The sequence below is a fragment of the Mesocricetus auratus genome, unplaced genomic scaffold (genome assembly GCF_017639785.1).
Source record: "Mesocricetus auratus isolate SY011 unplaced genomic scaffold, BCM_Maur_2.0 Super-Scaffold_100043, whole genome shotgun sequence".
Classification (NCBI taxonomy): Eukaryota; Metazoa; Chordata; class Mammalia; order Rodentia; family Cricetidae; genus Mesocricetus; species Mesocricetus auratus.
This window is the reverse complement of record NW_024429220.1, coordinates 3,076,257-3,099,077: the sequence shown is the minus strand read 5'-3', so window position 1 is coordinate 3,099,077 and position 22,821 is coordinate 3,076,257. Positions and strand designations below refer to the sequence as shown.

At 41.4% G+C, this 22,821-nt stretch overlaps 1 protein-coding gene across 1 annotated transcript in view; it reads left to right on the top strand.

Annotated features, from left to right (window-relative positions):
* Gnai1 (G protein subunit alpha i1) overlaps positions 1 to 22,304 on the top strand; it is a 79,441-nt gene extending 57,137 nt beyond the window's left edge. Inside the window, exons 4-8 of the mRNA XM_005080876.3 lie at positions 4,411 to 4,568; positions 6,508 to 6,636; positions 14,384 to 14,513; positions 16,014 to 16,167; positions 21,579 to 22,304. Of these exons, the coding sequence (XP_005080933.1) occupies positions 4,411 to 4,568; positions 6,508 to 6,636; positions 14,384 to 14,513; positions 16,014 to 16,167; positions 21,579 to 21,769 (762 nt within the window). The 3' untranslated portion in view covers positions 21,770 to 22,304. The remainder of the gene's footprint in view (positions 1 to 4,410; positions 4,569 to 6,507; positions 6,637 to 14,383; positions 14,514 to 16,013; positions 16,168 to 21,578) is intronic.
* The last annotated feature ends 517 nt before the right edge of the window (positions 22,305 to 22,821 follow it).

The window sequence follows — 22,821 nt, the reverse complement described above, 5'->3', positions numbered from 1 at the left end:
TAGCTTCAGTTCAGAGCTATCACTGTTCTTCATCTAGCTTATCATATTGTCTCCCTTGTACTGTAGAAGGGCCTTTTGATTCTCTCTATGCAAAGATTACTTTCATCTGGAATTTTGTCTTCTGTGTCATGATTAGTCATCTGGCCATTGCTTTAAAAGCCTCCCCTGTGGTTTTCATATTTTAGACTGCTTTGACTATTAAAGAGTGCATTGAGCTCCGGAATGAAATCCTGTTGTGTTTGGCCCTGAAAATGCACTGTCTGCTCTGTGCCCCACAGGAAGTGTACCCTTTCTGTTTTGTGACCTTTAACATGTCAAAAGTCATCCATCCTGGTCCTTCAAAGTCTTCCCCATCCTGGATAGAGGCCTCTGAATGCTGTAAAGTATGAGATAAAATGCACACCACAGCCCAGTGTCTAGCCTACCCCTGGGCAAGCCTGTGCTGTCTCCCTAGCACAGTACTGCACTGGCTCTGTTCTGAGCTCCAAAGCCCAGTTATGAGATGGCATTGACACTCTCAGATCACATTTTAGCTAGCCCGTTTCCACACCCATGCCCATTCTGTCTTCAGAAAGAAAAGGTGAAGTTTATTTTTATTTGTATGTATGTGGACATCATCTACATAATCTGGGCAGCAGTGGAGCTCACACTGCTGTCCTAGTACGTGGAGAGTGGTCTGGTCTGGAGGTAGTGGACAGGCTGCAAATCAAACTGAGTCTGCCTCTGAGCTGTGCTCTCCAGCCCTTCTCTGCTTTTATCCACCTGACATGACTCCTGTCTCTGCTTCACTAAGCACGCTAAGCATGCTCCAGGCATATCTTCCCTGGTCACTGTCCCTTTTATCTCTCTCTGTGGATGCTGTTGATGTCCTTAGGTGATTTTGAGTTTTGTTTTATGCACATTTTGCAAAGACCTTGTTCCAAAGTGGGATAAAAGCACTGTCATTGTCCTACTGTTTTAAGTTTTCTTGTTTTAGACAAGAAGGGGCTTTTGTTTTCATACAATTATTTTATATAATAAGGGCTTACTGGTTGTTCATTTACTGATTTATCTGATGACTGGGTGACTGGCTGCCGTCTTGAGGCAAGTTGCCTTGGGTTGTGCAAGGCAGAAGGTTATGTAGACAGTTTCCTATAGTGCGTTCTGCTCAAATTCATTACCTCAGTGCTCACCTGTTGATGATGGCTAAATGTGAAGCCAGTGGCAGGGAGGCAAATATTTCCATTAGTTTTTCCTCTAACAGGGTTCACTGTAACAGGGTTCATGGACTTTACACTCACTGTGTAGCCCAGGCTGACCTAGAACTTGAGATGCTCCTGTGTCAGCATTCCAAGTACCAGGATTATAGCTGTACATCATCACAGCATGCCAGGCTTCCAGTTACTTTAGGGGAGTAAGCTCCTTGACAGCTTGTGAAGAAGAGAGTTTTTTAACGTTATTTTTACCGTACAGTTTTGAAGGTCACAATTTGATGTTATGGGATCCACAAGAAAATAGTAGAGTTACCACAGGAAAGCGAGTTTACATGTCCATTGTCTCACACCTTACATTTTGGAGTGAGGAGAGTTGCTAAAATGAACTTAATTAACATAAGCCCAATAAAATGCAATTATGTGATTAATTTAGGTGTATTGAGCATTAGCTTCTTGCACTACCTAGCTTCAACCTGTCTTTTGCTATTTACTCTTTGAACTGTACTTCCTGTTCCTTCACCTACTTCCCTTGCCCCAGTTGGGCACAGTTTAATTTTCTATCTCTGCAAATTTGACCACCATTTTCTTCTGAACTAGTGGATACTGTCTTACGTCGAATAAGGCAGACTCAGAAAGAGAAGGATCGCATGGTCTCACTTACGTGTGCAGTCTAAAAAAGGCAGAGACATTTGAATGCCTGGGGAAGTGAAGTTTATAAATACAATGTCCAAAGTTCCTTCTGTGTTTTCTTTAGGGCATCTTCCTAGAAAGCAGGAAGGAAAAGGCTCCTATTCCATGACCCAGACTGGAGGGTGTTAGTCTCTTCTGCCAAAACTTTATTAAAATTGATGAAAGGTTGCATAGTAGAATACATTCAAAAAACCTACTTAAATATTTTTGTAAACAAAATATATGTTTTCTATGGTTCTATACTTAAAAATGGCAGGTTTTTTATGTATAGGTTATTACCTGGCAGGTGGTCTGATTGCTTATTGGAACTAGATCCGTGCTAACAAGAGCGGCTGAGTCTGGTGGGCTGCCTTACTAAGGATGTGTGCATGCTGCTGACTTGCATGTATTTCTCTTGTGGTTTACTAAAGAGAGAAACATATGCTTGAATAATGCGTTCCCATGCTGAGAAACTTAATTAGTTTCCATGATGAGTTCCAGCTGAACAGCAAATGTTTCACGAATTAGCGGTAGGATGAGTTTGTATCGTCGGCTTGCCTCTCCCACAAGCCTGCCTTGAGACACTTCTCCTCACACCTCGTCATACTTCTGTAAAACTCGACAGCAATGCATTCATCCCCCAGTAGAGGTGGGAAATTAGTTCAAGAACACTCAGCAAATGCCAAAATCTGAAGATGACCAAGTTTATCTGTAATAAAGCTTCCAGGTGTGGTAGTCTCCTCCTGTAATGTCAGTACTTGACACTGAGGCAGGAGGATCATAGGTTCAAGGCTAGTCTTTAGCCCATTTTAGAAATGCCAAAAGATGTATTTACATGTAGTCTTTAGAAACCCTACCCGTGCCCTTCAAATCATTTCTAAATTACTGTTAGTAATGACCTGATCATTGATTTTATACAGCATTGTACATAGAATAGTGATAAAAATAACAAAAAATAAAAACCTCTACACCTCCCCAGTACACACAAACTTTTCACTTACTTTCAACTGAGGATTGGAGAGCTAGCTGTAGTTTAGAAGGAAGTACCTTGGGAAAAACAATGGCTTATGCACCCACTACAAAAGCACATATCTCAAGCTAAAAATAATTCGAGTAAAGTAGTAATTTGTGACAGAGAGGTTTTAGTTTTAGACTGTTTCTTCTACCTAGAGTCTCCACTATGTGACTAGGGATGGTAATTGCTACATTCAGAGCAGAGAACTTACCTATGTGTCTGATCTTAGTAGAGTTCTGTGAATAAAGTCCACGTGAATAGACGCTCCTTTCCCCAGGCCTCCTGGTCCCTTTCTATAAAGCCGTGGTTGTGAAGACAACTTGGATTCATTCAGAGACTTTTGTTTCTCTTTGACTTAGTGACTGAGTGTGGTTGATTGTGGTTCACTAACTGTTAGCAGCTTCATCGCTAATGTGGAACCAGACCAACTTCATCTCCAGTTTTTACTCATTCATTCAGACTTTGCGTGCGGTGTCTGTCACCCTCACATGCATTGTGGGCGTATCTCCTCCAAAGCTGTACTTGATTCCTCCCCTATGCCTGGGCTAGCAAACACCTGCCCTCAGCCGCTTTCCTGTAGATTATTAATACGTGTATAGATGAAGGTCTCTTGAGAATCTGCAAACTATCCTGGGAAACTCTTGTGGCTTTCTCCACCTTGATCTCTCTCTTCCAAAACTTGCCTGAGGATTCAGAAAGTAAAGTCAGCCACAAGCCATAGAAGCCAAGTACACGGCTTTAATCCTAGGAGCCAGAAGCTAGGAGGTGGTGGGTCACATCTTTAATGCCAAGGCTCAGGATTACGGAGGTAGACAGATCTCTGTGAGTTCAAGGCCACCCAGATCTACACAAGAGTGAATCAGTCTAAAAGAGAGTTATAGCTCACACCTTTAATCCCAGCATTAGGGAAGCATATAAGACAGAAGATCTCTGAGAGGCGTCATTCTCCAGCCATGCTGAGGAGAGGTTACAGTCTGAGGCCTGGTGAGAGCTCATGGAGACAGAATTGCCCCTTTCAGCCTGAGCTAGAAGTAAGAAGCCAGTGGCCAGCTGCTTTACTTTTCTGAATCCTCAGACAAGCTTTAATAAACCATAATGTATCACCACAGCTGATGATGTTTTGCATCTGCAAACTGCATCAAAAGGCGAACACTTAGATTGTGTCTCAGATAATTGTCAATGATGTTGTGCTTCTCAGATTAAAAGAATTTGGAGAAGAATGACTTTTCGTATCATTCGTCTGTTAGTTTTTTAAATGATCTGCTGTCTCTGACATACATTCTGGGTGGATAGTGAATGTCCCTTCAGATGCTCTGACTTTATTCTTCCAACTCCAGGTGCTTTCATAGCTGCCACACACACCACGAAGCATAGGCCCATGATGTATGTTCGTACTTTGGCTTTGTATACCAGCTTCTCAAGTGGTGCTTCAGATAAAGAAAAGTTGTGGCACTTCCTTAAAAACCCACGAGGGAACTTCACAGTTATCTTTCTTCTCATCGCTCCATCACCCCTTGTTTTGTCATATTGCAGGATGACGCTCGCCAGCTCTTCGTGCTTGCTGGAGCTGCGGAAGAAGGCTTCATGACTGCAGAGCTTGCTGGGGTCATAAAGAGGCTATGGAAAGACAGTGGCGTACAGGCCTGCTTCAACAGATCCAGAGAGTACCAGCTCAATGATTCTGCAGCATAGTGAGTAGCCACAGCTTCAGAACTCTGCTGTAATGAATGATCGTGTGCAAGCTTATCCTTCGTGTCACCTTCTGGAGAACTGCCTGGCATGTACTTATACAACTCAAGTTTCTCGAGGGACAATATTTGAATACTTTTTCTGTCTTTCTTTTACTTTTGAATGTTTGTGATAGCGATACTGTTATTACCCGTTTTTTGAAAAGCCTCATGCATATGTAATCTTTAATTGGAACTGTACAGAATGGGATTGTCTCCAATATACATCCAAGATGTCACGAAACTTCCAGAAATTCACTCTGCTTTTCTCGGAGCACTGATCTGGCTCTTGGATACTCCCTGCACCGCTTCCTCTTGCTAAGTTCTCTGTGCCTTACAGAGGGTGGTGCAAATGTCTTGTTTAGATTTGAGCTTTCAAACATCACTTAGTCTCTTCATGTTAAACACCCATGAACCTCAACGTTCACCACCATTCACTCTAAAGGGAGCCTTCTCTGATTAAGGCTGAGAGTAGCTTTTGTCTGGGAGTATAAATATACATATTTAGAAGCAGCTTGATGCTATATCAATTTTGTAACTATAATCGGGCCTACAGCTTCCCCAGACAGAGGTTGTTAATGCGCACCTGAATTGTGGAGCAGGGTCAAATCAGATGGCAGCTGGTTACCGCTGTAATAGTGGCGCTACTATTGAGAGACGGGAACATCTTGACTGGCAGCTTAGATGTTTTCCTGAGTGGGGTTTGCAACACCAGCCTTTTCTCCCCAGCAGCCTGCATAGTGCTTACCTTCAGGGGAAACTATCCCAGCTTGCTTTTGTGTGGTACCTTAACAGGAGGGTCCTTTTTTTTTCATTTATGCCTATATATTTTTATGCAAATTAGAAACAAGCTTGCTTCCCATGTCAATCCCAGCTCCCTCTCCCTCCCCTCCTCCCCCACTCTCCCACCAGGTCTCCAGTCCCCTACCCAATCCTCACTCCACTCCCCAGGGAGGGTGGGGCCCTCCATGGGGAATCTCCAGAGTCTGTCATTTCATTCAGGGCAGGGCCTAGGTCTTCCCCTAAGAGTCCAGGCTGAGAGAACATCCCTCAATGTGGGATGGGCACCCAAAGTCCATTTGTGTGCCAGGGATAAATACTGATCTATTACCAAAGGCCCCCTAGATTGCCTAGGCCTCCTCACTGACACCCACATTTAGGAGGTCTGTATCAGTCCCATGCTGGACTCCCAGCTATCAGTCTGGGGTCCAAGAGCTAACCCTTATCAGGTCAGCTGATTCTGTGGGTTACACAAGCCCAGTCTTGACCCCTTTGCTCATCAGTCCTCCCTCTCTGTCACTGGATCCCAGGAGTTCAGTTCAGTGTTTAGCTGTGGGTAACAGGAGGGTCTTATTTATCCTCTAATTGTGATGGGCAGATAAGGTCACTGATAGGAGCCTGTACCGTTTAGGAGACCTCAGTGTTTGTAGAGCTATTAAATTAGAGAAAAGAACAGTGTGGATTTCCCTGTGTGAAATATAGACCAGCAGGAAACATCTCTCCCAACCAGTGGCTGAGATTTCTTGCCACTGCCTCCACAATTAAGTCCTGGGAAATCTTCAACAGAGGCCAAAGTTTAGATCCAAGCAAGCATGGTGTGTTACACTGAAAGTGTAAGGAAGAATTTTTAAGAAAAAAGCTCATGATGTTTTCTAGTTTAGACATGTTTAAGGCGCTTTCCTTTGCAATGCTATGACTGAAAAACAAATCTTAACAAAATTTAAACAGGCATTAAAAGATTTTTGAGTATTTATGTGACCTGGAAGGTTAAGCTGGTTGTTTTATATACTCATAAAGACACTTGAAAACTTGAGAACACTGCATAATTAAAATATACTGTAGTTTTCAGTAACCTTGTTTGGTTCTAGTTCCTATTAACACTGTGTTTGTTGTTTGCTTTCAGTTATTTGAATGACTTGGACAGAATAGCACAACCAAATTACATCCCAACTCAGCAGGATGTTCTTCGGACCAGGGTGAAAACAACAGGAATTGTGGAAACTCATTTTACTTTCAAAGATCTTCATTTTAAGTAAGTAACTTCCAAATATATGGCCTATAAGCTTGGTGCTAAAATGCATTGCTTTAGAAACAATAGGCAAACTGATAAATGTTTGTAACATTTTTACTGTTAAGAATTTGTTTTTCGCCTGGCTTTGGTGGCGCACGCCTTTAATCCCAGCACTTGGGAGGCAGAGGCAGGCAGATCTCTGTGAGTTCGAGGCCTGGCTAGATCAACAGTCTCCAAAACAATACAGAGAAACCCTGTCTCATAAAACCAAAAAAAAAAAAAAAAAAAAAAAAAAAGAATTTGTTTTTCAGATTAGACAAAATAATGCTATGGAAACAAGCAAAAACAACATTTAGAAGAGTATGTTAATTTTTATTTAATACAAAATAACCAGACAAGTGGCTTTTGCATGTCATTTTTCCAGTGTCCTAACCATGATAGAGTCTGGCTGCTTTGACTAAATAGAAGATGAGTCTGTAATATATACATGTATGTGTGATGAGGGCATTGCTGTCTGTCTTTAGGTAAAACCAGGAGCTTTAGTTTTAGAATATGTGTTTGCTTACAAAAATGTGTTTAAAGACAGATACCTTTGAGTTTGTTCATGAAAAATTTCATAAAGCCAAGCGATACTTGAAGTCTGGTGGTGGGCAATGTTTGCTTCAGGTGTGTGCAGTGTGAAACATTAAGAATGGGGGTTGGGAGTGTGGCCTCTGAGTCCTCACTTGGGAGGAGCCACTTTCAGAGCAAGGCAATAAATCATCACATAGACATTCACAAAACTGCATTTCTCCGCTTCTGATAAATAACAGTTTTCAAGCAACGAGAAAGACAAGGACTGAGTCACAGCCAAACCTGAGTTTTAATTTGCCAGGTCCAGCTCCAGTCCTAAAGCCTCCTTGACAGCCACTTTCATCCAGTTTTCCCTTGTAGATGGAATTTTTATGTTGGTGTTTCATTTTACATTTCTTTGCTCTTTTTTTTTTCAAGACAGGCATTTCTTTGCTCTTATTTCTGTGCTTGCTAAACCAGTGGCTTCCCAGTTAGTATCCCTGCACGTGTACCATGGTTTTCCTCATCTTTCCCACCTTACTCCCATTTAAAAAATGATGACAGAATCAGAGGACGTGAGGCTGCGTATTTCATGTTAAGATGTATCCCTGAGAACAATAACTGAACTACAGGATGTTTACTGAGACAAAATGCCTGTGCTTTCATAGAAACCTGAGACCACTGTGCTGTTCCTTGATGATTAAAGATCATATGCTTATTTAAGATTTCTATTATTAGTCTTCCTTTGTATTATGTTTTCATATTTTGAAGCTCTGTACAGGAACTGGAGGGATTTTTTTTCAAAACCTGTCTTATGATTCAATTTCATTTAAAATGACACATTCCCTAAGTGTCAGTCTTGGGTCTAGAAGAAAAGATCCTGGTGTAACATCCTTGGACAGCTTTCTGGGCCCCTCTGTCACAAACCTGAAGTAGATTATTCAGACTGTATTTAATACCATGTTCCCTAGACCATATAAATATCAGCTAATTAGTAACCCCAGAGAATGAATACAATGCTAGAATTAAATGTGTTGCGTGGGTGTTATATCATTTCTCTTGGTTCACCAGGTGGAGGCTTCCTTTTGTTGTTTTCTTAAGCCACTGTGAGTAAGACTGGTTTAGGGAACACTGCAGTTGTGTTCGTGGGTGAGGTCCAGCCAGGTGCCTTCATGTTCCTGCAGAACATTACACAGCTGATGACTCAGGCTGAGCAGACCCCCCCCCCCGTCCCTGCAGATGTTATTAGAAAAGAGATTATGATATGACTCTTCCTTTATGAAAACTGTCATGATATTCATACTCCATGTTTTATTAAGATTTCATTTTTTAAAGTTTTATGTGAGATTAGATAAGTCATTGTTTAATGATTTATTGCACATTATACATCTTCTTTTTCGGTTATATTTAGTGCTTTATGTTTGGTTTGTATAAATTCAAACTATATAAGACTGGAAAAAATATATTCTATTAGTTTTTCTTCTACACCATCACCGCAGTATCTGAAATGTTGAAGGAGAAAAAGGAACAAAAGGCAAAACTGGGAGCAGCTGCCTGCTCATCTGTCCAGTGTCACTTGTCTACATTGGCTTGAAATGGACCAATTCATGTCGTCATTGAAATTTTCGTTTGTTGTTTTCCTTGTAAAACGCTCTGGTTCAATATATTCATTCAAAAGAAAGCTCTACTATGGATCATGGGTTAGATGGCTTCTGGTAGTTTCAAGTCTTTAAAATGATAAGAATAAATGGGACAGAATTTCTAAAAGACATTTGATCAAGAGGAATCTCAATTGGAGATTTGTTAGAAATAAACAAACCATCATCAGTTCACTTCCTAATGAAGGCTCAGTGCTCCAAGCTGGGTAGGTGGACAGTTAGTTACCTGTCCACAGATAGTCCCATCTCAGCTTGCTTCTGTGTGTGTGTGTGTGTGTGTGTGTGTGTGTGTGTGTGTGTATGTGTGTGTGTGTATGTGTGTGTATTTGTGTGTGTGTTTGTGTGTGTGTGTGTGTGTGTGTGTATGGTGAAGGACACCTGCTGTCATTGTCACTGGCTTATCAGTGATTCCCACATTGGAGCTTTCCAAAGAACATTAGTTCAATTCTAATTTCCCATAATCTCCTGAATACCTCCCTACTGTCTTAAGTGAAAATGTACACTGTTTATCTGCGACACAAATTCTATATAGTCCCTCTTGGTGGGTATATTTTTCCCTCTTGATGAATCTCTTGCTTTGTAGCCTTCCTGTTAAATTTATAGGTTATTAAGTAACTATATGCAATGTCTGGTCTGGAGACATATTTCTTTGTTGCTCCGTTTGTCTTAAAACTGCAATGGTATTTAATTATAAAGACATTTATTGTTCGAAGATTTAAAATAACTCAAAGATATCTTCTAGTCTAATTTTTAAAAATTCTATTTACTTTGGTTTTTTGTTTGTTTTGGTTTTTTGTTTTGTTTTGTTTTTGAGACTAGGTCTCACCTTGTAGCACTGGCTGGCCAGAACTCACTGTAGCTAGCCTCGATTTCATAGAGATCCACCGGCCTCTGCCTTTTGAGGTTTTGAATTTAAAGGTGTGTGCTACCACATCCAATAGTTTACCTAATTTTAGTGACCATCGACTAAGAACACTGAACTTATTGTGTTTTGGTAAAGAAATGGCTGATTGTAAGCTGGGGTATTCTAAGGAGGAATTGTAAGGCATTTCAATTAGAACAGAAGGGTTTGGGACATAGATTTCCCCATGAAGTAGCTGGGTCAATCCCACTAAGATGCTTAACTATTAGATTGTTGCCCTTGATCAGAAGTTTAATAATAAAAACCTTGTTTTTGATTATGTAAAGATGAACCTTCATCAATGTGAAGATGACAGTGGCAAATGTTAGTGTATTATTTGGGTCTTAAGGTAGTCTGGCCATATGAAATCACTTTAAATTTTGTCAGTGTATTCTCACACATTACTACCAGAACAAAATTTCCTAGCTTTTACAAAGTTGTCATTTCAACATCAGATAAACCCTAGATTCACTGCAGCTGGCTGTCACCATGATCTTTCCAGCCTTTCTTACTCCATGGATGAATCCTCATGTGAGATACAGTTACACATTAGGCCTACTTTCAGTTAGTATAGTGACTTAGAGATAAACACAGGCTACTCTAAACCTTTAGGTAAAAGTTCTTCCTCTGTATTTTGGGTTATAAATCACAATGATTGCTTACATATACTTTTTCTATGTAGATGGGCCTCAAACTGATGAGGGCAGAAATGTAGACTAAATCTGCTATGAATCATTGACTGTGCTAATCACTTAGTAGTGCTCTGTATATTTCATGCTACGATTGATTCTTTGTCTGAATTTAGCTGCTAAGTGAAACATTGCACATTTTTGTATGATTGGATTAAGAAATAGAAAACAAGCTATGAGATAATGTCTTATAATTTAACGATCTATCTATATAAGTGGGCCTTGTGGTCAGGGTCTTTGTCTAATGAAAGAGTCGGCAGCTGTAGTTATGAATTTCTAGATATAGACTGAATGTCTTCTTTCTGTTGTAAAATTGACATGGCTTAAGAAAAACTTCCCAAGTCGGGTGGTGGTGGCGCAAGCCTTTAATCCCAGCACTCGGGAGTCAGAGGCAGACGGATCTCTGTGAGTTTGAGGCCAGGCTGGACCGATAGCCTCCAAAACAATACAGAGAAACCCTGTCTCATAAAAACCAAAAAAAAAAAAAAAAAGAAAAGAAAAGAAAAAAAACTTCCCTTCCTTTTGTATAATACAAATGTGTAATGGATTTGAGGACATGGTGTTCTCTTCATGAAATAATTTTGTACTAGTCAGTCTTAGCCACATTGGTACTAGATGACTTCAAAGACTTAGGCAGTATGTCTCAGGAACATCCCCCTTGACCTCACATTACAAAAATACCTAAGAAATTCAAATTGATTGTCTAGTTGATAAAGGTTAACAGTGTTTTCATATAATAAAGAACAGATTATGTGAGAAAACTTTATTGTTTAAATTGATAATCAGAATTTGAAAAACAATATATTAAAGAATTACAAGATTTATGAATAAAATTATGAACTTCTGAACACCCTTGTGATTTATATGCATTTTGGAATCTGAAAAGAGTGGTTAGTATCTTCATTGAACTCTTTAAATACTTACGAACCTTAAACACAGTCTGGTCACATCTGTTGCTGCTCATTGTCTTACACGTTCTTACTCAAAAGATAGTTCCAGAGCAGTGACCTCAGCATCTCCCAGTTGTTGCTTCTGATTCATACTACTTGAAAGCCACTGGCTTAGACTAGGTATTCCAGGTTACAACCAATATATGAAGGACTGTCATTCATTTATAGCTCATAAGTTAAGTACATGGGAGATGTTTCCTCTATCCTCAAATTATCTGACTGTCACACTATAATGGAAACTCTTTGGCTTTAATATTCCCCCGATATAGAGGGCAGTTCCAAACCTTAAACACAATAAAATGTCTATTATTTCTTGAAAATGTTGAAAAGTATTCAGTAGGCATGGTTTGTTTATTTGCCAGCACATATTTACAGAGTTCTTTGTGTATCAAATGTTGGGGACACAAACAAGCAAAGAGAAACAAAAGTCTTTATTTTTAAATTCTTCAAGGGGAAAGGCAGATAGAAATGCAGATATTTAACTTTTAGGACATGGTAATTGCTATGGCAAAAGGCAGAGCTTATGAGTAAAATATATACATTTGCACAATAATATTTTCCCTTCATAGGGTTGCCATACAAATTGCCTAAAACTAGGTTCATGAGCAATTAAAAATCCACCATCTTCCTGTTCTGGATGTTGGGGCTGAAATCAGTCTGTTAGGAGGCCCTGCTCCCCCTCAAGGCTCTGGGGAAGACTATCTCTACCTGTTTTTAGTGCCGGGTAGTTGCTGGCAATTCATGGCACACTTTGGCTTCTACCTATGTCACAGTTCTGCCACATGCCCTTCTTTCCTGTACGAGGGAGTTGGACTCCCTTTTGGCTTGAAGCTTATTTCTCAGTTTACCTTTCTGCTGTTGCGTCCCTGTAGGCAGACAAATTCATTGCTTGCAGACTCTGTTGTAGACGGGCGACACAGCCGCACTCTTCTGGCGGTCTGCTAGAGCGTCACCGTCCCCGCAGTGGGCACTTTCCGTGTCCTCCGAGACCTCATTAAAAGTGTCTCTATTGTATTTGCATTCTGTGCATCAGGGTACATGCTTTCCCTAAGACTAGAAACTCCAGGGTTCTCACTTTCATCTGAATTTGAAGGAAAATGAGCTTTGTTGTGTGCATTTCAAGATAATCTCGTTGTTTCCTTTTATGTGAAGTGCTTCAGAACACTTCAAGGTGCTACTCATTATTCAGTTCTCAACCCCCTTTCACTTTCATGTCTGTAGGTATTTGTTGTAGTATCCCCCTTATTGGTGCTGCCATCTGCGCCACCCAGTCCTCCCCAGAGAATAGGAATGATTGGATTGTTGGAAGGCACTGGCAGACCTGAGTTTGCAGAGCAGGCAGTCAGGCTCAGGTTAAAGCCCTGTACAGCTTTTTTGTCTGAGAAACCCTAGTTCTGCTCCTGCAGGCCTTTTGGTTGGTGGGAGGGGAGGGAGCCTGGCTACACCGTCGAGGACAGTCTTCATTCCATAAAATCAGCCAGCTGTAGACCTCAGCCACGTGAGTGACACAGAAGCACCAGTCAGTGGTTGAGTGGCTGAGCCCTGCAGCAGCACAGGGAGAGTGGAGGATGGGATGGGTAGTTACAGCAGCGGATGAGCCGAGCATGCTGTGGGAAGAAGCTAAGGTGAGGGGACATCGTTTATGAATCGCTTTCCCAGGCAGTGGAACAAATGCTGATCCAATAGATGAGTTCTCCCTTTGTTCTTGTCTGGTCTCTCTTACAGTGGGGCCACGTCTTACCCACTCTGCTCTCTGTTCTCTTCCCATCCCACCCACCCTGACTTCAGCTGTGGTCGGGTCATTTCGTTATAGTACTCTTTAATGAAACAGTTTCCAGCTGAACCAAGATGACAGCAGTCACAGTCCTAGTGGAGGGATTCAGATTTGGTTTGTCGGCCACTACTGCTCTGTAGGGAATTAAATGGGAACGGCTTTAATTAGTACACCACCGAGATAAACGGGGCCTTTAAAACTGTGCCAGTTTACGGCGTGTTTTTATTATATAAGTGGTTATTTCTGGGCTGTATAATGTAGCCTATGCAAATGTAAACTTTTGCTAACTTTATGAACTTGCCAGGAACAGGAAGAAAAGGTCATTGGCATTCTATTGCTCGCTTGTGTCAGAACCCTGTACAGTAACCTCCAGTTGTCCATGATTGTATCTTACGTAACAATTGAGGGATTTTTTTTATTGTAAAGGTCCCTCCCCTCTTCTGCCTCCCCCTCCCCTCTCATTTTATCCTGTAATCTACACAAACCTCTTGAGCCCTTTCTAAAATGACTTTGCTTCACCACCATTTTCTTACTGAAATTGTTTGGACATTCCATCAACATCTTGTTTTCTGCTCTGACAGAACCCCTTTCTCAGTACAAACGATGGCCCTATCCTCTGGCTCTAATGCTTGGGACTGGCAAATTGAGTGTGTTTTCTATGATGTCTGGTTTCCCCCCAAGGCTTCATATGACTGTCAGTGTTTACAAGCGGCGAGATCCATTAATGTGTAATTGCTTGAATGCCCTAAATGCTTTCGGATGTTAATGCATGTCTGTGCCTTTAAAAACTTTTCAATTTTAATTTATTATTATCTTGTGAATGTGTGTGTGTGTGCATGAACTCACACATACAAACATGCCACAGAGTACATGTTGAACGGACCTAGGGGTTGGACTCAGGCTGTTAGGCATTTGCTGAGCTACCTTAAGGGCCCATACATGTTGTTTGTTGACTATATATATATATATATATATATATATATATATATATATATATTGTTTAGAATTACCCTCACAGCAATGGAAGACTTTATTAAAAAAAAACTTAACCCCCCCTCCCCTCCCCCCCCGTGCCTTTGAGAAAACGAATTGGTAACATTTTCCCCCTCCCACTATGTCCCTTTCTCCTTTCTTCCTATCCCACAGTCCCCAAGCTATGCAGAGCATTTTTGTTGGCATTACAGAACTCCCCGGAGCTTTTGAACACTTAATGTGGTGTCAAGCCATACATTTTCCTCTTACAGAATGTTCGATGTGGGCGGTCAGAGGTCAGAGCGGAAGAAGTGGATTCACTGCTTTGAAGGGGTGACCGCCATCATCTTCTGTGTGGCCCTGAGCGACTATGACCTGGTTCTAGCTGAAGACGAAGAAATGGCAAGTAGAAGCGCTTCTCGGGGTGCGGCGTGAAATGCCAGGAGCTGCAGATGTTGCCAAGAACGTTTCTGAGAAACCTTGAGAAATCCTTGCTCAGGAAGGAATTATTTGAAAGTTCAGGCTCTTCGGCTTCTCAGCTGCTGCATGAAGGGGCCGGCACAGGTGCTTGGGAGGCGCAGGTGCTCCTCACCCCAGCTACCTGTGTGTTTCCTGCATCTGCTCCACAGCTCAGACTTCTTACCATGTTACTCTGGTAGCTTGTAACTTTGATATATATTAGCCTTGGCTACTTATAGAAAAATTATATTCCGATAGCATTCAATAAGTGTGTCGTTAATCTGGGGAAGCGTTTTAATAGGAATTCAAAACTTTGGCATTTAAATATGAAGGGAAATTTAGGAGAGATTCCAGGTTTTCTAAAGCAAGTGCATACCGTTGTTGGCAAGGAGGGAAAATACAGCATCACATATGTATCTCTTTCATTCCTGCACTGTAAAATATGTCGGCATCCTCTGAACACAGACCCTGAAAGGGCAGAGAACAAAGCCTGGAAGTCACATTCGCTAATTTCCACAGTGTTAACTACTTGGAGTTCAGTTCTCTCAGTCTGATATTCTTTAAAGCTTCCACCTATGTCTTAAACCTAGCTGATGTGTACGATAGTGACATTTCTTTGATGTCTTCCTACGTGGACATCCCTTGATGGCAACAAGCTGCAGCAGGAGGGAGTCGGGCACAAGACCTTACACAGTAGGCACTGACCCAGTGATGATTATGTGATGTTGAGACATCCAGCTTGCTTAAAATCTAAGTTGTGTTTGTGTAGACATGACAAAAATGTATTATTATGGAATTACTACGAGCTTGAGGTCAAGAGACCTGACTGGATAGAGGCCTCAGTCCACTGGACCTGGCCACCCGCTACCTCAGTATTCTAATTAGAAGGTGGCTGGCTAGGACAGCGTAGGAAGATATTCATCCGGTACAGTGAAGAGCAGGGTATTAGCATCCTAAACTCTTATTGGGTAGTGAGAAGAGCTCTTGCAGTCTACATGGGAAAGAAAACGTCAGGAGCCAGGGGTTGGGGAGGTTGATAATGCATCATCCCACTGTCTGGGTCAACCTGTGGTCTGGTTTGTCATTGTCCCAGGCCTGGTTGTGCAGGGTCTCCTGCTGGCTTCTGGAAAATTGTTGTTGCCTTGTGGGAAAGGGGAGAGATTCATTTCCCATTAGGAGGTAATTGCTTTCGCTGGGCCAACCTCCGGTTCATCACAGGGAGTCAGCCTTTACGGCTTTCTTTGCTTAAGTTTGAAATCAGCCAAAGTGAGTCAGACAGAACCAGTTAAGACAAAATTGGAGTTGAGATAACAGCTGGGACGTCCTTCAGAGTGCTGAATGGTTTTTCAGCTGAAAATATCTGGCCCATTGCAACATTTGTTCTTTCTAAAACTACCTCAAAACCTTCACTGCTCATAAAAGTGATTTTTTTTTCTGTTACAGAATCGAATGCATGAAAGCATGAAGTTGTTCGACAGCATATGTAACAACAAGTGGTTTACAGACACATCCATTATACTTTTTCTAAACAAGAAGGACCTTTTTGAAGAAAAAATCAAAAAGAGCCCCCTCACGATATGCTACCCAGAATATGCAGGTATTTGTCTCTCACGATAGCTTAGCAAAGCATGTGTTGTTTGGTAAAATTCTCCAAAGGTGAGATTTTCAGTGGTTGACTTAAATTTATTGGCTTACAAATTCTTGCACTGTAGCGTCACACAAATTCTTTGGTCTTAATAATAAAAACCCAGAGTCAGATATTGGGGTTAATGCTGAAGATCAGAGAAGCAAATCGGCCAGCCACTAGAGTTCTCACCTCTACCAATGTTCAGACCAAAGGGACTATCCCGTCCTCAGACTGCTCTGTTCCTCAGACTGCATCCTCACACTGCATCTCAGACTGCATCCTCAGACTGAAGTACTCCTCAGACTTCATCCTCAGACTGCATCCTCAGACTGCATCTCAGATTGCATCCTCAGACTTCATCCTCAGACTGCATCCTCAGACTGACTATATCCTCAGACTGCAGTACTCCTCAGACTGCATCCTCAGACTGCATCCATAGACTGCATCCTCAGACTGACTGCATCCTCAGACTGCATCCATAGATTGCATCCTCAGACTGACTGCATCCTCAGACTGCATCCACAGACTGCATCCTCAGACTGACTGCATCCTCAGACTGACTGCATCCTCAGACTGACTGCATCCACAGACTGCATCCTCAGACTGACTTCATCCTCAGACTGCATCCACAGACTGCATCCACAGACTGCATCCATAGACTGCATCCTCAGACTGAAGTACTCCTCAGACTGACTGCATCCTCAGACTGACTGCATCCTCAGACTGACTGCATCCTCAGACTGCAGTGCTCCTCAGACTGCATCTCTCTCCTGTCTCCTCCCTTCTTCTATTCCTCTCTCTGATCAGAATATCACTCCTGTCTCCACCTCCTTAGTGCTGACATTAAAGGCTTGTGACCCCAAGGGCTGGAAGCACCTTTATGTGAGCTCTGTTTCTCTTTTAGACAGACTCAATCGAGTGTAGCCCAGGGTGACCTTGAACTAACAGAGATCTGTCTGCCTCTGACTCCTAAAGTGCTGAGAGTAAAGGTGTGTTCCTCCCACCACTGCCCGGCCTCTATGGCGAAGTAGTGTGGTGAGCTTTGTACTCTGATCTTCATAGGCAAGCTTGATTTGTTAGATCAGAAACAAAATATCACCACATTGGAGGACATAGCATTTTTCACACTGCATTTCAACACAAACAGTTCCTGAAGATGTGGATGAATTTTCTGAAAATTCCTTCTTCATTTTGTGGAAAAGCTTTTAGGTAATTTCCTGAGAGGACGCCATGTTTTCATGGATTTAAGAACTGACTATTGTTCATACAATAACCATATCACAGATTAGATAAACACAGACACGATGTGTCTCTGTTGCTGTCTCAGTGCAAACACACGCATGCTAGTAAACACATGATGAACTGTAGCAGTCGCCCTGCTTTGGAGTGGAATGGTGCCGAGTGCTGTAAGAGGACAGGCAAAGAGGAACCAGAGAGGCCACTCCTTCCTCCGTGGTGCCAGGGAGAGGCTGATACGAAATCCAAGCCCTCTAATGAGGCTCTCAACGGCGCTTTAGTTTTGCTGCAGTGGACGGTGTACCCCATGAGCAAAGCAGATTTGAAGGAAAGACCCAGCTTTGACAAGATTAGATCTATGACCTTGAACAAGGCAGGTACTTTATCTAGGTTCCAGTGCCTCAGCTGTAAAACCGGGAATTGGGATAAAACATTGGTTTAAATGTGCTTTAGGGCCTTGGAGCACATCCGAAGCTGCTAGTGAAAACGAGTCTGGTGTTCGCACCTGGGAGCCCCAGACTTGGGAGGTGGTGCAGGAAGATCAGTACTTCAAGGCCATCCTGGACTATATAGTAAGTTCAAAGACAGAGCAGGGTACGTGAGAACCTATTCCCCAAACAAAACGTGAGTACCAGGAGCAGCAAGCTATTTACTCACTCCCACTCTTCCAGCCCTCGCACACAAAGTAAATATATATGAAGGGCCCTGAACCTTTAAAAAGTAAAACTGCCACGGTTTGTATGAATTCTAAAATCTAAATATTTTAACCTTTGCCTCAGTCGTTTGAAAGAACAAAATATCCTCAAGAGCATCTCACAGTCTAAATAAAATTTGAGTCACCGCTGCGATGAATGGGTTGATGGTGAGTGTTGAGTGAGTGCCCTCTTTCACACAGCTGCTGTTGGATGGTGCATCGGTGTTGGCACGTGGGTAGCCCTATTCAGGCAGCTGAGAACAAGGGCTTAATGCAGACACACAGTCCACATTTAGACCCGGGTGCATCGCATGTCTGTTCCCAGGCCTGCTTTTACTTAGAGTCTCATTGGAAGCAGAAAGGAAGTATCTTTGATAAACACAAGAATAATACATCGTTATTTCATATCTCAAATGCTAAGATTATAATTAAACTACTTGCTGTATGGTTGGGTAAGTTGCTTCTTACATCAATATCAGCTCCTGGGTCTCATGGTTATGGCTTTTTATGGATAAAGCCTATGTGGCCCTGCCAGCCACATTTCATTGTGAGTTGCCATTTCACCAAGGTCCATTTGCAGCCCTGTAATCTTTTCTGCACACTATCCTTTCATAGTCATATTTATTCTTAACTGTGCAAAATCATGTTGTCAGCCCAAATTTCTCTCTGCAGCCCCTTGCTTCTATTTTCAACTGCTTCCTGAACATAGATAGTGTTTAGCACTGAAGTATAAACAAAGCTAATACTGTTTTCTTTCTCTCCTCTTTTCACTGCCTCATGAAGTTTCCAGTTTTCTAGTTTTGAAGTTGCTTTAACACAATCATGTATTCATTCAGGGAAGTTCACATAGCTGAAAATTCCTATCGCCCCAGCATAGCTGTGCACAGATTGAAACATACACACACGTACACGCTTTCCTCTTTCATCTTGCATTTTTCAGACTGAAAATCAGATCAAAGACTGTGCTTAGTGGTTTATTCCTCAATTTGGTAGCCCTTGGAGTGTAGCAATTTAGCTTCTCAGAATGTGTGTTGCATAAGAACTATGTACTCGGTGTAAACTCCTTCATCCAAACACATTTGTAATTAATTAATTTACAGGTTATATTTTAATAGCTTCCTTAACCCAATGAGCCATTGTTCATTGCATCCAAATTTTAGAGCACCAGTGATTTAATAAAATATAATATTTATAAGGTTATTACTATATGAAGCAATTAGAATATAAACATCCTCAGGGCCTGTAGTAGCCCTGGCGCACTAAACGCAAACTCTCTGGGCCCTGTCATGTGGCATCCATTGTACTGTAGTCTTATCCATAGTCTGATGACAGTGGTTAGGTTTTGCAAGATAGAGTTCTTGCATTCTGTTTAGGATACCCAGTGCTGAAAACGAATTGAGACCCCAGTAAAGCATATAACAAAACTGAAGTGGAGTTTGTATTGTCTGTAAGAGTTCTTAATGATACAGAGCCCATCTGGATTTGGTGAATTATGGGATGTTATGTAGAGTGCATTTTGAGCAGATGCGGAAAGAGCCAGACACACTGAGTTGTGAAGGACAGCATAGAAACAGTGCTGCAGAATAAGGGGCGCTTTATATACTGAGCTTTGGTGATACATACTGAGCCCCAGATGTGGACCCGAGCACCTAAGAGCGGAGTCTGAGAGCATGGAGAGCCTTGAAAGGCAGATAAGTGATGTGGGGTTATTACAAAAGAGGGACTGATTTTGTTCTGTTCTATGCCTTAACGTGTTTTCTAACAATATTAGGGGCACATATGCACAGTTAGCCACAGTGTGAGGCATGTCTAGAAAACCACAACCAATTAAGAAGCAGAGTTGTGGAACCCACTCACCATCTGTACATCACAAAACACCCTTGCACCTAAGGCGCAGAGAACAGTGCTGAAGAGGGGCAGAAAGATCCTGAGGGCCAGAAGGTCACAGACTTCACTGTGGGATTGTGTCTCCTTGTAACGTCAGAAGCTATGTCCATAGTGTCACCAACATGACTGACTGAACAAGGACAACAGCAATAGACATGTCAAAGTGGATGGGGAAAATCCAGGAGGCCTCGAACCTAGACAGAGAACTACAGGCAACCAAGGAATGCTGAGAACAGGAGAAACAGTCTCTCCAGGGAAAAGCACAGTACCAAATAGTCAGCCCTGAAAACATACACACAAACAACCTTATGCAGACTGTGCAGGTTGTATTTAAGAATGCAATATGTATGAGCATGTACATATTTACATATAACAGCAATTAATGAAAAAGGAGGCTGTAAATTTGAAAGAGAGCAAGGAGGAATATATGGCAGGGTTTGGAGGGAGGAAAGGAAACAGGAAAATGATGTAATTATATTCTAATCTCAATACTAAAAGAAATAAAGAGAAAACAAAAAAGAGGAAAGTAAACATGCAATATAAAAACGTAAAATTCAATATCTACTACATGAGTCAAGAAACTGAACTTTCCAATACCCCAGAATTTCTTTTGCCCCCTTTCAGTCTCAACTAATTCAGCCACCTTTTCTCCCCAAACAAATTTGTTTAAGAGTGGCGTTTCCTCATGCACCCATTTTGATTATTTCACAAACAGCAATTAGGTCACATGGTGTATGTACATGTTTGTGTCTGGCTCCTTGCATTCAGAGATTACCACAGAATTTCACTCATGTTACTCTGTCTTGCAATATGCTTACATCCTTACTTCTGAGTGGCAGCTAATAATATGATTCTCCCAGACTCCTATGTCAGTGACAAGGCATGGACTTTCAGGATGTTCTCTGAAGTAGAAGGCTATGCTCCAAAAGCCTTCTTTTAAATCTTCCTTAAACATAACATAAAGTTCTACCAAGCTTACCCCTCACACCTGGGATTTCTGGGTCAGAGTATGTGTGTGCTTATCCTCAGAATCTGCCAACCCATTTCTAAATTGTTCTTACTCATAGCCCGTCTCTAGTCATCATTTTTTTTTCTTTTTTGGTAACTTCATAATGTTTAATCATATTACAGTCCTTATATAAGTTCTGAATAAAAATGATGACAAAAAGATAATTAATGAGTAACTATGAAGGGACAGAGGGAAGCATTCAGCCAACATTACTGATTCACCAGTGGGTTGCACAATAATACTAAATCGCCATTAGGGTTCATGGAATGATAGAGGGTGATGAAAAAAAAAAAGACCTCTTGCTCTTGGAGAAGTAAGCAGAAACACAACAAACATAGAATGCCTTGTAAAGGAGATTTTAAGCTTAACGGTGGTTTGTGAAGATTAGTTTACACAGGGTGTTTTTCATTTGAAAAAGAAATAATGTTGTTCTAGAAGGGAAAGTGAGGTTATGGAGTCCCTACATTTTATAGGCAGAAAAGTGGCCTGTGCGTTCACGTGTGTTTTACTTACGTCTATCCAAGCATAACTTCTTCCATACTTTTTCCATCTCAGGCTCAAATACGTATGAAGAGGCAGCTGCGTATATCCAGTGTCAGTTTGAAGACCTCAACAAAAGAAAGGACACAAAGGAGATCTACACCCACTTCACATGTGCCACAGATACTAAGAATGTGCAATTTGTGTTTGATGCTGTAACAGATGTCATCATAAAGAATAATCTAAAAGATTGTGGTCTCTTCTAAGTTTTGCAGTTGGTAGTGACATGCATTTTCAAACCAAATGAATACTTATATATGGATCTCTCTAGACTAGAGTCTCCCAGCAACACAGAATGTAGTATACAGCAAATGCATCCTGAACCTGACCAAAGTTGTTCTGTTTTGTGTCTTTATCTGGAAGGAATAGAATTGTTGTCAAAAGGTGAAGGATGGTCCTGTCGTGTGAAAGTAAGGTATGATGTTAAAGCTGGGCTCTAGTGTACTGATGATTTCTGTGTAAGTGTAAATATGCAACTGTAAGATGTATTTATAACTTTTGATTTCCCACGTTATGTTTAGGTTGTAAGAGTGGCAACTTATGATCCTAGTGTGATGGCTTTGGAGATAACATAAATATTAAGTACCTTGTACTGAATGACAGATTAGTTCAATTGATGAAATTCAGTCAACCCCTTGTAATTTAGGTTGGCATGCTTAAATATAGAATTGAGATTCTGTTGCCCTTTGTTTTAATCCACACTGTTTCTGACTTATTAATAAAATTGAGTGTTATTTGAAACCTCCCGGTCAAAGCCTTTCTCTCTTGGAGCTCATTCCCATACTTTCTAGCTCCTCTTTTATATGTGCTTGGTCTGGCCTTGCTAAAAGTGTCATGTGCATGTGCTTTAAAACCCTACCTAGGTGGTTCCTCAGAAAGATGGGAATCTATCTACCTCAAGAACCAGCTATACCTCTCAGGGGCATATACCCAAAGGAACTTCCAAGGGACGCTTGCTCAACCACATTCATTTGTTGTTTATTCATAATGGCTAGAAATCGAAAACAACCGTGATGTCCCTCAACAGAAGAATGAATAAAGAAAAGGTGGTATGTTTACATAATGAACTATTATTCATTTGTTAAAAAAATGGATGGGACATCATGAAATTTTCAGACACATTGATGGAACTAAAATAAAACATCCTGAGTGAGTAACTCTTACCCAGAAAGATAAACATGTCTGGACACTAGCCATTAACTACATGAAAATCAAGCTACAATCCATAGACACAGAGGTTAGACATAGAGAAAAGGGT